The sequence below is a fragment of the Chelonia mydas genome, chromosome 6 (assembly GCF_015237465.2).
Source record: "Chelonia mydas isolate rCheMyd1 chromosome 6, rCheMyd1.pri.v2, whole genome shotgun sequence".
NCBI lineage: Eukaryota > Metazoa > Chordata > Testudines > Cheloniidae > Chelonia > Chelonia mydas.
The window spans coordinates 46,049,142-46,064,212 of record NC_051246.2 but is presented as its reverse complement, the minus strand read 5'-3'; the positions used below and the strand labels follow the sequence as shown (position 1 = coordinate 46,064,212).

The window sequence follows — 15,071 nt, the reverse complement described above, 5'->3', positions numbered from 1 at the left end:
TTAGTTAGATTGCTCCACAAACCAGTTCAGCTGTCAGTTATCAGCTAGCACAACTGCGTATGAAATAAAGAATCTTTTATGGCTTACAGCATTTGCCTACAGGTGGGCCTCAGCACTACATGGACTGGTGTGGAACATATTTTGTGCCATTGGTACTCCTGTAAGCTGTTTTCTTGCTTCATTTTACATAGGTCATCAGAGAACCACAGGGACCTGCAAGACAAGTGGTTATTTTGGGACTAGTTCATTGGTGGTTTCAGTCAGCAGTTGGGTAATATTTCAGTAATTCATCAACATCTACATTTATTAGATGAGGAGCTTGTCCCTTTCAAGATCTTCTGGTCACAGAAAATGTCCAGGTGGCTCTGAGGGAAGAATCAGTTCACTGAAGGGGCAAGAATGGGTCCCTCTTGGTGGTGGCCCTTCCAGGAGTATGGTATGCTGTCAGTGCTTCTAAGTTCTGGGTCAGGCATGCATCTAGCTGCACGTGCAGTCTGAGACGGCCTGGGCAAAACCCTGGTCAGTCATGGCTCATAGCATATCTTGGGCTATTATGTCAGATTATTTTTCTACATGGAATTTGAAGTCTCCCAGGACAATGAATCTCAGCTGAAGCTTGACTAATTCTTCTAGAAATGTGGCTAAATTCTTGTCAGATGAGTAAGTCTGATATATAAGTTAGAAGAGTCTTCATGATTTGTTGCCACTGCAGTCACATTCCAGCTGAACAGACTCAAATATTTTTATTTTGGAGATAGACTCTTGCTTGTTATCGTAAACTGGATGAAATTATGATCACACAGCATCCACTCTTGGCCACTCTAAACCCACGATGTATTAGGTATCTCACAGAGACTGGCTGGGGCTTCTGCCGGGGTTTGGCTTCATCATCAAACCCAATTTTTATGATGCATGCCAGGTCAGGAACCTTGTGATCAGTTCATAGATGATTCTCACATTAACGAACAACCTTGCATTCACCTGTACAAGTCTAAGGTAACTGGTTGTCAGCTGATGCAATTCTACCAGTCACTGTGGCATCTGAGAGGTGCAGAATATGCAGCAGTTGCCTGTTCGGTGTTGATCACCTTGGGGCTTTTTTCCTTGGGTGGAGTCTTCTCGTATCAGTGATAGATTAGACTGAATAGGTTGGGCAGGTTTTAGTTTCAGTGCTTCTGGGGATTGCAGATGCTGCACTCTTCATTCCCATGGTACAGTAATGGTGAGGGGTGCTTTCTGGGACAGGGATAGAGTGGTAATATAGCTAAAATGGTTGCTGCTTGTGGAGTGGGGGTGCGCATCTCCCCCTGCCCCATTGCCATGCAAAGCAAGGAACAGAATAGCCTTAAAAAAACAACCTCAGCTCTTGGGCCTACGTGACTCGCACATAAAAAGGACTCTAGGATTGTTTCTTTTGCAACAAAGATATGAATGTGTCAGAAATAATGTTTGACAAATACCAATTTAATTCTAATTTTTTGAGTTGTTTATTTGGATACATCAAATAACCATGCTAGCAAGGATTTAAAACATCCAGATGTTCAGAACTACAGCCTAGTTTAAAGCCAGGTCTGATTGGTTTTATCCCCTCCCAAATTCCAGCTTTACAGTTTGCAATGAGATACATTGTAGAGTATGGTTCTTGAGCAATAAAGCACAAGTATATGGTGGCTGAAGGCTCTGCCTTTTTGTCTCCTTACTTCATGACACACCCCAAGGTTTATGGAGATTACATAATGAAGTGCACACCCACCCAGTTAGGTTTTATTGCTTCATTACTTATAGGGAAAAACTGAAGGATCCCACAGTCTGTGTGAAGGCGGGTTTTTTGGTTTTTAAATTTAGTGTGAAATATGAACAGGCGAGGAATTTGAGAAAGAACCCTGGACAGAAAACAAAACAAATAAGATACACTGGAAACTTAAACACACAAAACCCAGAAACACATTTACATCTATTATAAAGCACTTAGGGAGGGGTCAGACAATCTAAATCCTGAGCCAGCTGAGCCTTCCTAACCCTGTAATTTTGCATGTAGTCGGCACCTCCTGCCATGGCACAAACTTTTCTTAAACTGTTCCATTTTCAGTGTAGCACTGCTACATTTTAAAAGTTACGGTGTGGGAGAGAACACGGTCTGGAATCTTGAAAGCAACTATATTACTTCACTAAACAGTTCTAGATTTTATTGACGTAGGGGTGTCCAGAGCCTGATGGGAGAGGACAGTTCTTCTGAGTACATTAATATAAGGAATCTCATTTACAATTAGCCTGGGATGAAGAAACTCATCTTTGCTTCACAGACCTATTGACCTGAACCAGAATCATGTACAAGACACAGTGAAAATCTTGGGGTCACGTGTACTTTTACAGTGATATCAAAATGCACTGCATCACCGTCTCCACATTTTTGCACAATACCTCAATCCTACCAGGGAAAACGTGTGATGCAACAGTTGGAGTAGGACACTGGGAGCCAAAGGATCTGCAATCTATTCCTAGCTCTGCTACTGACTCACTGTGTTATATGTTCTTGTACAAATGGCTTTTCCTCTGTGTGCCTTACATTCCTCATCTGTGAAGTAAGGATAATACTTCCTTACCTCACAAGGCCTTTTTCTAAATGGGGAAAATGAGCTGTGTTTGAAAAATGTATTTAAAACATTTTAACCAAGGGGATTTTAGTTAACACATTTTGAAATTCAATTTCCTTTCCCAGTCTAGACAAAATCGCTGACAAGGTTAACAACATTTATCATCTCAAAGCACTTTTAAAGACTGAAATTATTAAGCAACTCATAATCAAGGGGGCAACAGAAATTTCACTTGTACATTGCTTTTTATTAGAACACCTCAAAGCTCTTTGCAAAAGGTGGGTAGCATTATCCCCCTTTAACAGATGGAGAAACCAAGACACATAGTGGCTAAGTGCAATTTATTACTGTTATTGAAGTGGTAATTCTGACTAAGATAAAGGCTCGTCCCTCTTCCTGTTGAAACACAAAAATTATTAGAAATATTTAGACCTTTAAAATAGAATCTACATCATAACTTTTTTGCTTCATTTTTACGGGGGGCTTCAGCTGCTGCTCAGAATCCTAAATTAAGGCCCCAATTCAGCAGAGTACTTCCGTGAGTGAATAGTCCCATTCAAGTCAACAGGAATACTAATGTGCATAAAGTTAGGATCATGCTTGAGAGACTTACTGAACTGGGGCCTAATGATGAGGCTGGATGTGAAGTAGCTGAGCGATGTGTGGAGGGGGGAAGACGCACTGCTAAAACTAAGAACGAATTATAAAAAAGAGGCTGTAAACACAAGGCCTCTATTTCTTTTCAAATACATCCTGACCTCACCATGCTGCCTCTGTCACCTATAGCAGTAATGGGAGTTAATTGCACAGTAACTGAAACAATGTATTTATGGAAGCTGTGCAATAACTATACTGTAACTCCATTGGAAACAATGGCAATTACACTTCTCCTATGTTATCTTTGGATAACACTATAATTAGTATGTGTCACCACTGTAGTCATGATTAAAATAATTACTGTAAAAAGTCTCTCATTACTAGCATTAACCACTCTGGCTTCCAAACATATATAAGTCTTTTTTTAAAGGTATAATTGCTCTCTCTGTTCACAGCTCATCCTAACACCACAATTTGCTTTCCCACCCATTTTCAGGTTAACTGCACAACCACCCCACAGCACTGTAAAAACAGCCCTGACTTTACATGCGAAATACTTACAGCTCTTCAAGATAAGGAAAGTTCTTAAATGCATCCTCTGGTAGCTTTGTGATATTGTTCATACTGATATCCCTGGGAAAGAAGAACACACAAATGGGTCAAATGATAAGCAATGTTACAATTTAGAACATGAAGTAAATTTAAATAGATCAGCTGCTGAGACAATAGAAAAAGCTTTTTCCAGTGTAATGTTGTGGTATCTGTAGGAGTTTGCAGGCTAAACTTTCACAGTGTGGTGATCTAAAAATATAGAGCATCATGAAGGATTGATACCAAAGGCTTTCTTCTGACAACCAGAAGGGGGAAAATATATCTTGAAGTTACAAAAGAGAGGAGGGGACAGCCTATTAGAAACCTATTTTCTCCAGTCCTGATTTTACTGACTCCTTACACACACACTCTTGATGCATGTAACTAAAACCGCTCTGAAACCACCGCCTGTAAAAAATATGACCACCCAGTGTTCAAATATTCATAGCGTAATGTCTGTTGTTTTTTTTTAAATAAATAAACACATGCACTGAGACTTGATAAAATAAAGACCTTCAGGCAAGTGTGGCTTTTGGAGCAGCTGAAAAGAATAGCAGAAACATGCCCCAGCTCTACCGCAGTCATATTTTCTGCAAAACCTATAAAAGTCCTTGAGGTAATAGTTTTAAGTATAATTCATTTTTAGCCCATAAGCACATGCATGCAAGCAGCAAGTGCTTACATGATCGGTATGCAGACCAATTCTTTCTTGTTTTTATATTGGCAGTAAGTGGCAAACTAAACTCTACCAACCTCAACTCACGCTGAGTAGCACTTTGCTCCATGAGTAGTGGAGTGAATAGGAAAAAAACCACCACACATTAGTTGCATGCCTATCATAAAATCAGTGGGACTACTCGTGAAGTAAGGTACTACTCAACCTGAGTAAAAGCGAGAGAACATGGCCAGAATCAAGAATTTGATTTGATACGTATTAGTTTAAACTAACAGCTGCCAAATTTAATTTTTATTATTTAACCTTTTTATTTTTTACTTCCCACTTTTACTGCCCTTCAATTTTAATTTTTTTTTTTAAAAAGTGTAAAGACGACTTAATACCACAGCTGCAACATTCTTCCACTCTCCCTTGCATCATCGGTCTTCCAAATCAGAGCAAAGCCTCACTCTGGCATCAAGCTTGAGAAAACTTTCTTTCCTTATGGAATGCACAGCAACACCTATCACCTAAACAATGCAAGTTACATGCCTTCTTATTTCCAGAAAATGTGCGGAAGACATAGTCGGCCTAGAACCACCAGATGTTCCTGCATCTGAGTACAGACAGAAGTGCGTCTCATATCAACAATACACACACAAGTACATCTCTCCTTTAGCGAATAAACACATGGATGTCATTTATTTTTTCTTGTCATTCCACACACCCTATTTGCAATTAAAACCAGACCAGAGAATAGTCTGTTATTTCAACCACTGGGAATGGTATCTGTTTGGTACCGAAGGGCTATAGTCAGAAAAAAAAAAATTGCCAGGATCTTCTATATCTATATTAGACTTGTTTAGTTTGAGATCCTGGCTCCATAAAAGTCCAGCCTGTCCAGATGAGCATTTGTTCTGAAGCAGAATCCTATGATGGAATAAAACCAGAAACACTGACAAAGCCAGAAGTTGAAGGGCTCATCAGCCAGGGGAGTAAGAACTACAGGCCATGAGCAGTTGCGGAATTCTACAAGCATGTGTTTATAGCCTGCACCATCGTTACTTTTGAAACTCTCCACCTGAAAAGCAGAGCCACTACTTCTGGAAATAAAACAGCTGAGCTCACTCAGATACCACCCTACAGAAGAGTGTGGCACAAATCCCTTATCAGCCATTTCGTGGCAGCAAAAGAAAAGTATTCTGCTGAAGAATCAAAAGCAGTTTCCACGGCCAGAGCCAACTCTTTCACTGTTTTTCTCAATAGGAGACTTGGCACTAACTTTAACAGGTGCAGGCTCCTAAGGAGCAAAGGAAGTCTCCAGAGTCTCTGAGGGCTGGCAGGCACAAAGGTCATTTCATGAGGGAATAAACCTCCAAGATGCTTGCGCCCTGCCTTGTGCCAGAATAGGAGATGAAAACATGTCAGCTTCCATATAATGTACATTAAAATATACCCTCAATATACCAAGTAGCTTTTTCCTGAAAACACTACAAGTAATGTCCATGTTATTCGTGCAACTGTCAGGCCACAACATCTAGTCATAGTTCATAAAGGAAAATAGTAGCTCTATTTATACTAAACATCCAAGTATGTTACAAGGCCAATAGGCCTGCTGAAATCACACATTGGTTATTGAAAAACTATCCTATTTTTTGCCACAGAGAAAGAGATCAAGCTGGCACTTGATGGAATTTATATCAGGCTTTCTTTGCTCACCCAATGGATAAATAACCAGTTGCTGGTTTGCTGCTCCCCAGCTCCTTAACTTCCACACACATACGCACAGAGCACTACCAGAATGATAGCAAATAATTCTCATATACACTGTGCAACATCGCATTTACCAGCAATTGCCTCTTTCACCAAGATGTTTGCCCAGGTCTGATTTCACCTGGGCAAATCAAGAATTACCCCACTGCAACTGACAGAATTACACCAGTGTAAATCAAGAATACAGGAGACCAGAATAAGATATAACACAAACCCAGCTGTGAAAGTGACTAAAACATGAACCCCAGTCCAGACTCCCTCATTAAATTCAGGGAGTCAAATGAGAGGTGCTTTATTGGCGAGCTCTACAGTCTGTTTATAAAGGTGCTTTGTATCTCAGCAACAGCTTGGGTACCATGGGATGTTGCAGTTGCTGTGGGTGTACATTTTTCTTCTTGTGTAGAAAAGTAAATAAAAGTATCAGATACATGAATTGTCAGCTGTCTGCTCCACAGGAGGCTGCAACTTTTACTCTCCTCCTCCCCTGCATTTTTCAAATTGCCATGAATGCATGCATTTCACACACCCAGGCTAGGCCATTCCTTTTCCAGATGACTCCACATCCCTTTCCAGTGCTTAACTAAATAAGCATTTATGAATTTGGCAAAAGAAAAGGGGAAGGAGGGGAGACCCAGAGGAATCACCAGTGGATAACAAGTTATACAAGACCACCACAATTCATGTTATTTTGGTAGGGTCTCCTAAAACAATATCCATGCAACATAGCTCTTGAAATTATTATTAATAGTTTCATAATTTGGGATGGCAGTAATAATGTTTAGATAGTGCATATTATCCAAAATGCCCTTTATATACATACAGACACACACACAAGTCATTTCATTCATGATTTGAATACAGCCACTTCTGAGGTAAAATGTGACAGCTGTTTAACAGTGCATGGTAACACTAAACAGTTTAAGATAGGAACAGGACACCGTATCCAGTTGAAACCAATAGTCTCAACAAAGTAGAGGACAGAATGAAAATTTTTACAGCTATAAGGGCCTGATTTTCAGAAGTGTCAAGAACTCATGACTCCAACTGAGTCAAGACTACTGGGATTTAAATTCTCGTAGTTTTTTCCACCAAACCTCCAAAATATGTTATATACTGAAGTCTACTTTTAATGAAACTCCATTCATAGCAAAGCAGAAAGACTCAGATTGCTTCGACACATTAGAATATGGAAACTTCTGCTCCTATATTATGGAGTCAATCTCCAGTCAGAGCAAAGTTGTTCTATGGAAAAACAACTGATTTTACAACACAGAGTTTCCTTGCGTTTTCAAGTTGCTAATACGACAATGTTCATATTGGAATTTACGTCTGTGTTACATGTGCCATCTTAGCTCATGAACATGGTATAACCAGTTTCTTAAAGGATTAGATTTCTGGTGAGTACTCCAAATGCTTTCCTGCAGAAGAACAATGCTTAACAGCAAGCTGAAACACAGATATCAACATATAAAAGCAATTAATAACGTTTTGGACAGAAAAAATAGGACTAAATTTTATCTCCCAAATGAATACAAAGTCAACAGAATTTTAGTTATAGAAGAAAAATTTTCTGCAACAAAAAAGGACTCTGTGTATACACTGCAGTCAACAGATGTTTTTATCTGCTTATATGGAAATAATAAGTCACTGAGTTTAAAAACAAGAATTCACAAGCAGTATTTGTAATATCAATATCTATGCTGCAAGTGTGAAGTCAGAAGATTCAATCACATTTGTTAATGCTCTTTTAATTAGCAAGGACATTATTTAAAATTACTTACTCCTGTGGGAAAGCTGTATCAACACCACAAAAATTAGTGCTGAAGTAATGTCACACAATTGGAGGCATAAAAAAATGGAAAATAGACTGAATCAAGTGAGGTTTTTTTGTTATTCAGATATTATTAAAATATGGTACTCCTCAAATGTCATGGAACAAATCAATCCAAAGAGAATCTAGGAGGCTGCATGTTTAATGAAGATTAAATGTCAACATTTGAATCCTACAAAGAAAGCCTTATGGAATGACCCCATAACCTACATGTTTCTTTTGCAAGGTCGGAGCCTTAGTCAATGGTACGTTAACAACTTTAGACCAAAAACAAAACAAAAAAGACAATTCTGGTAATACCAGAAGTAATATTAGAAAGTGTTACTCTTATCTGTAACTCTGCTGTCTAGTGAGATAAGTACTTGGTAATACGATTATTACCATACACTAAACTGATCACGTCAGCACCAGTTGTCCCATGCCATATTTCAGCACAAGTACAGCAATATGCTTTAATTCATTCTGGGACTAAGTTATTACATGCAGAAATAAAACCCCCTTTCCCTTGAATAGTGCATCATTGAAAACCTTTTGATCTCTATATGGAAAAAAAATCAATTGCGCTAAATTAAATGGTATACTAAAAATTGAGAGTGGGAAATAAATGTCTGGAGAGGTTTATCTTAAATTACTTGTTCTTTTACTAAACTTGAGAACAATTAACAGTATAATCAATCATTTAGAGCAATATGGCAGAACAATACATCAAAATTAATTCATACCCAGCCCGTAAGTTGGGCTTCCCTGGGGATTCATATAAGAGAGTGAGCGCACGTGCAAGCAATATTCCCTTTAATCCCCTGTCGGAGTGGATCATTTCCATGAGGGGAGAAAGTAGAAAAAAGAGATGATGTTTTGGCCTGGATCCTGGAAATGGTAAAAACGGCCTCCCTCCCTAGGAGGCCTGGTGGCCTTAAGAGTGTGGGAAGAGCTAGGGTTGCTCATACTTGCTCTTCCCTACACTTGACATCGGTGCTGCTGCTGAGCATTACTGCCGTATTCCAGTCCACAGGCCAGCTGTCCCAATGAGCTTTAGACCTGGTCTACACACACAGTTGTAGTGGTTTAACGTAAATCTGTTTTTAAAACCAACTTACTTAGGAGATTACAAAAGGCAGGGTGAACGGATTTAAATCAAGGCAATTTAAATTATGATTTATATCACCAAGTGAAAAGCCTTGAATTAAATCATCAATTTTAATCAACTTTTCCAATTGTAAAAAGAAAAGGAGTACTTGTGGCACCTTAGAGACTAACAAATTTATTTGAGCATAAGCTTGCGTGAGCTACAGCTCAATTCATCGGATGCAACAAATGCATCCGATGAAGTGAGCTGTAGCTCACGAAAGCTTATGCTCAAATAAATTTGTTAGTCTCTAAGGTGCCACAAGTACTCCTTCTCTTTTTGCAGATACAGACTAACACGGCTGCTTCTCTGAAACAAGTCAGGCCTGATTCACATCATCTTGGATGGCATGAGAGAGCTATAGCTACAAAATACAAATGACCAGAAACCATCGTTCTCCTCACAGTTGTGATGCAACGTGATCCACTAAGTCACGGAGAGGCCTAACCTTTGGGGACACACCCAGAAACTAGACTTGTTTGGTGAGAGTTTTCCCAGAGATACTTAGCACAGGACTGAAGACAAAATCATTTATAGTAACAATTCCTATTTCATTTATAAATCCATCACCCCATCCTATTCCCCTCCCTTTTTGTTCTTTCATAATGTCTTTTAAGCAGATGTTAAAACAAAGCCAGTACACTAAAAGCACGTCTACACTTACCTCTGGAGTGATCGATCCAGCGGGTGGTCGATTTATCGCGTCTAGTGAAGACGCAAAAAATTGACTGCCGAGCGCTTTCCCATCGACTCCGATATTCTACCGGAGTGAGAAGCGTAGGCGGAGTTGATTGGGAAGTGTCAGCAGTCGACCTCCCGCAGTGAAGACACCACAGTAAGTAGCTCTAAGTACATTGACTTCAGCTATGTTATTAACATAGCTGAAGTCGTGTAACTTAGACCGACTTAACTCACAACCCTCGCCCCCCAGTGTAGACCAGGCCTAAGATTCCTTGAATTTGTCAGTAAAACTCAGAGTTCCTTTAAACTGAACCCTTTGTGTTGGGTCTGGTCTCCTTAATACCTGATTTTTACAAGCCACATCTGAATGTGAAATGAGGAGAATGGAGTTTAAGCATAATTTAGCATTTTCTGTCTTTAGTCAGCTTCAGCATGTTCCCTTCAGGATATTCTGACACTGCATATGAATATTGCCTTTGTTGTTTTGTTTAATATTAATCTTAATGAAGCCATCCCTCCCCTTGCACTTGCTATGAGAATGTAAATATATTTAATATACTTTAAAAAAAATCTAAACACTGATCAGTTAGAACATTAGCAGCTGTGAAAATCTGCCTGTATTTAAAAGAGATATGGGGGGGGAGGGGGAGAACAAATGCACTTGCTGTATGCAGTTAGCAGCCTGCAACATTGGATCTCCTCTCTCAGTGCTGAAGAGAGAGACTTGAGAATTAAGCTTCGCCTACGCAACTCGCAGCAGTGAAACAAAAGCCTTGATTTGCGAGACAACGTATTGCACTAGATGAACTTTATAACAGTGCCCTTGTGCAAAATACACATTGTTAAAGAAATCTGGGCTGTTAATATAGACAGGAAGTAATCAGAAAATCCTTGGATAAGGGGTCCATGCCCTCCCACACAGCTGCATCTGTGCCTCCCTGTACTCTGACAAGGGCTCTTGCAGCTCTCTTCTCTATGGCCTCCCAAGACAAGCTTTCCCAGACTCCAAGATGAGCAGAAACACAGTAGCCTGATGCCTCACATATAGCTGGAAGCAAAATCATATCATGCCCGTCCTACAAACGATTCCCATTCCATTCAGGATCCAGACCATTTCTAAAAACCCTGTGCAGACTTAACGATAGCCTATCAAATTGCTCAGCAAATATCAGCCTTCTCTCCGCTCCTTCACAGAATCTCCCCGCTGTTAAATTGTTTGTCTAGTGCCTCAGAGTCATCATTACGTTTCACATTTCAAATGTCAGAACATGGACCAGCACTCCCCCTGCAACTTATCAGTGAAAATTACCACATCCCAGCTGAAGGAATCTTCCCATTCACTCAGCACTGGGGGAGTGGATGTATGGTGGGGAGTTCTGCCTGAGTAATTTCACACAGGGACCCTGCACTAGTGCTTTCTATTCCCAATGTTTTCCTCCACAAGGATTTATTCTAGCCTATTATTGACTGCACTGAGCTAGGTGGCATAGATACTTTACTGCAACAGTTTTACACTGCATTTAAAAAACATGCTGATTTACTTCAAATACTGCAGCTTGCAAGAATGTGCAGGAGTTTGAAGACATGAAATGCCCAGCTATGAAAAAGGAGAACTGGATCCTAGCCAGAGAGTCAGCACTAACCAATTGCCTAGAGGAAATCAGAAAGACTTCAATCTTTAAAGCCCCTCATGCTTTATGAATGGCTAACCTCTCCCTTTCACCTCTCCAGCTTGTCTCCACCTTTTGTGAAGTTTAAAAAGGTGGGGGAGGGGGAAGTGGCTATTGAAGGAAAGAAGATCATCATGTTTCAACAAGGCACCTTTAAAACCCTGTAAAACGCTCCCTCTGAGCAAGCTTAACCTGTTTGCTGAAAGATAATAGCATGTAATACTGTAGGCTCCACTGAGTCTTTTCCAAGATCTGGGCCCTCTGCCACCGAATTATTTAATCATAACACTTACAAAATAACTTAGGCAGAGTTATCTACATTGGAATAAAGTCCTCTTCATTGTACAAAAACCATTAGGTAAGGCAGTATCTCTGTTAGCAAAGGCCTACTTACACAAGGAACAGCCTCTAAAAATTCCCCACATTTGCTGCTGCTATTTCAGCAATAATGGGACCCCTAGTATGGATAGGTTGCCTATGTGTTTAAACACGTCACAGAACCTTGCCAAGTGCAGCTCTAAATCAATCTGGGGGGAAGAAGTAGACGTGGTATATCTTGACTTTAATAAGGCTTTTGATACTGTCTCACATGACTTTCTCATAAACAAACTGGGGAAATACAACCTAGATGGAGCTGCATAACTGGTTGGAAAACTGTTCCCAGAGAGTAGTTATCAGTGGTTCACAGTCATGCTGAAAGGGCCTATCGAATGGGGTCCTGTAGGGATCTGTTCTAGGTCTGATTCTGTTCAATATCTTCATCAAATGATTTAGATAATGACATAGAAAGTACACATATAAAGTTTGTGGACAGGACCAAACTGGCACGGGTTGCAAGTGTTTGGAGGATAAGATTAAAATTCAAAATGATCTGGACAAACTGGAGAAATGGTCTGAAGTAAACAGGATGAAATTTAATAAGGACAAATGCAAAGTACTCCACTTAGGAAGGAACAAATCAGTTGCACACACACAAAATGGGGAAGGACTGCCTAGGAAGGAGTACTGCAGAAAGGGGTCTGGGGGTCATAGTGGACTACAAATTAAATATGAATCAAAAAAAGCAAACATCTTTCTGGGATGTATTAGCAGAAATGTTGTAAGCAAGACAAGAAATAATTCTTCCACTCTACCCCATACTGATTAGGCCTCAACAGGAGTATTGTGTACCATTCTGGGCGTCACATTTCAGGAAAGATGTAGACAAACTGGAGAAAGTCTAGAGGAGAGCAACAAAAATGATAGAAGATCTAGAAAACATGACCTATGAGGGAAGATTGAAAAAATTGGGTTTGTTTAGTCTGGAGAAGAGAAGACTGAGAGGGGACATGATAACAGTTTTCAAGTACATAAAAGTTGTTACAAGGAGGAGGGAGAAAAATTGTTGTTCTTAACCTCTGAGGACAGGACAAGAAGCAATGGGCTTAAATTGCAACAAGGGTGATTTAGGTTGGACATGAGGAAAAACTTCCTAACTGTCAGGGTGATTAAACACTGGAATAAATAGGGAGGTTGTTGGAGATTTTTATGACCAGGTTAGACAAACACCAGTCAGGGATGGACTCTAGATAATACTTAGTCCTGCCATGAGTGCAGGGGACTGGACCAGATGATCTCTCAAGGTCCCCTCCAGTCCTATAATTCTATGAACAGTTAGCAGCCCATCTACACTAGCACTCCCAATGTTGAAAATGCTGATTGAGATCAACCCATGTTGCCAATGGTGGGAAATTATTGGAGAATATTTCTAGTGTAGACTTGGCCAATGTTTTGATATTACTTCTCAGGTTAACTAAAATCAGAAAGATATGGGACTACATTGTGCTGGTACTGGGGATACAAAACCTTTCCCTTTTAGGTCACTGGTTTGAATGCAGCCCAGGACAGGACAACAGTAACCAACATAACTCTCAAATGCATCTCCCTTTGAGGATATCACTCATGGTCCCCAAATTACCTATGTTCCACGAACAGTACCTGGTGTCTCACTTTTATTATGGTTAATTGTTTTCCGTTTGTTTGTTTTTTTTTACACAGCAGACAAAGAATGACCACTAAGATTACACAAAGAGTCATTCCCACATTTTAAGTTTCTTGCATGAAATCTGTGTGTGCACACCTCATTACAGATCTTTAATATACTGAGTCTCTGCAGGTTCAAAAGAATGATGAACAAAGGCTTTGCGGTGGCTGAAACGGGTCTTGTGGTCTCAGTTCAACTCCTAGTAAGAAAAGTTCACATTACTGAACCCACAACTTTCAATCAACTGCAGTCTTAGCAGTGGACAAAGTGAACTTTTTTTTTATTATTTGTATTACCATAGCAACGAAGATCCCTAGTTATTGGCTAGGATCCCATTTGCTGGTGTTGTACAAACTAGATCTCAATCCTAGAACTACCCTCCCATCTATCTGTCCCTCTGGAGTGTAGCAGAAGGGCATAGGGACAGCACAGGAAAGCTTGCACTGACATGGTGTTGCACTTTATTCGTGTTCTCTGCATAAAGAAAGGATCTGTTAGCCTCTAGGACCATCAACAAAGCAATGTTCGCAAACCTTAAATTCACTCAGTTGGAAAAAAATGGAGGCAGACTTGGTATCTTCCAGATAACAGAGACCAACAATTATCTTAGAGAGTCACATTACTTCTCTTCTAAAGCTACTATTTTATACTGTAATTGTATGGGCTGTGAAGCAACACAGTACAGTAGTGTAACAAACTTGCGGACATATTCTACAGAAGGATGCCAATCCCAATGCGTAAAATCATGAACAGGAGGCAAGGAAATATCAGGCAGGGGGAACTCTGCATCATAAGCTTGCACTTAGAAGCTTTTGTTGGTTTGCATTTTAAAAACTGAAATAGTATTTTACTCTGATCAACAAGAGAGGCCCTATTGTAGGGGGCACTGCAAATACATTTATTAAATAATTACACTGCTTGCCCTTTTGTAACAAGAAAGTCAAATAAAAATTAAAAAAAGATGTTCTGGCAAGATAACCATTTGAATTCATACTCTTAAACTTCACTGATAAACATCAGTGAAAAATGTATCACTAGTATACTAAAATATAAAACTAAGTTTTAAATCATTCCAGATATTCTTGCTTATGTCCATTTGTCCTTCTGGTAAGCCACTTTGTTAATCTACTGTAGGTACCATTATATAGCTCCCCATTATCACAGTACCTGAGCACCTCACAGTGTTTACTGTATTTATCCTCACACCATCTCTGAAGTAGGGAAGTGCTATTAACAGATGGGAGACTGAAGCACAGAGAAACTAAGACTTGGCCTACACTAGGAAATTAGGACAGTATAACCACGGTGCTTAGGGGTGTGAAAAATCCTTTGAGTAATGCAATTAAACTAAACTAACCTCCAGTGTAGACAGAGCTATGTTGACAGGAGAATTCTCCTGTAGACTTAGCTACTGCCTCTCAGGGAGGTAGAGTACCTAGGTCAATGGAAGAAGCCCTCCTGTCAGCATAGGTAGCGCCTTCACTGAAGCGCAACAGCTGCAGCATTTTAAGTATAGACAAGCCCTAAGTG

The 15,071-nt window shown here is 39.9% G+C and overlaps 1 protein-coding gene across 3 annotated transcripts in view; it reads right to left on the bottom strand.

The window, feature by feature from the left end:
* The window catches only part of LGR4 (leucine rich repeat containing G protein-coupled receptor 4), a 119,580-nt gene that overhangs the window by 59,817 nt on the left and 44,692 nt on the right, over window positions 1-15,071 (bottom strand). For all 3 annotated transcript variants that reach the window (XM_027830103.3, XM_007067917.4, XM_043549574.1), the window contains exon 2: window positions 3,753-3,824. In XM_027830103.3, the coding sequence (XP_027685904.1) occupies window positions 3,753-3,824 (72 nt within the window). The remainder of the gene's footprint in view (window positions 1-3,752; window positions 3,825-15,071) is intronic.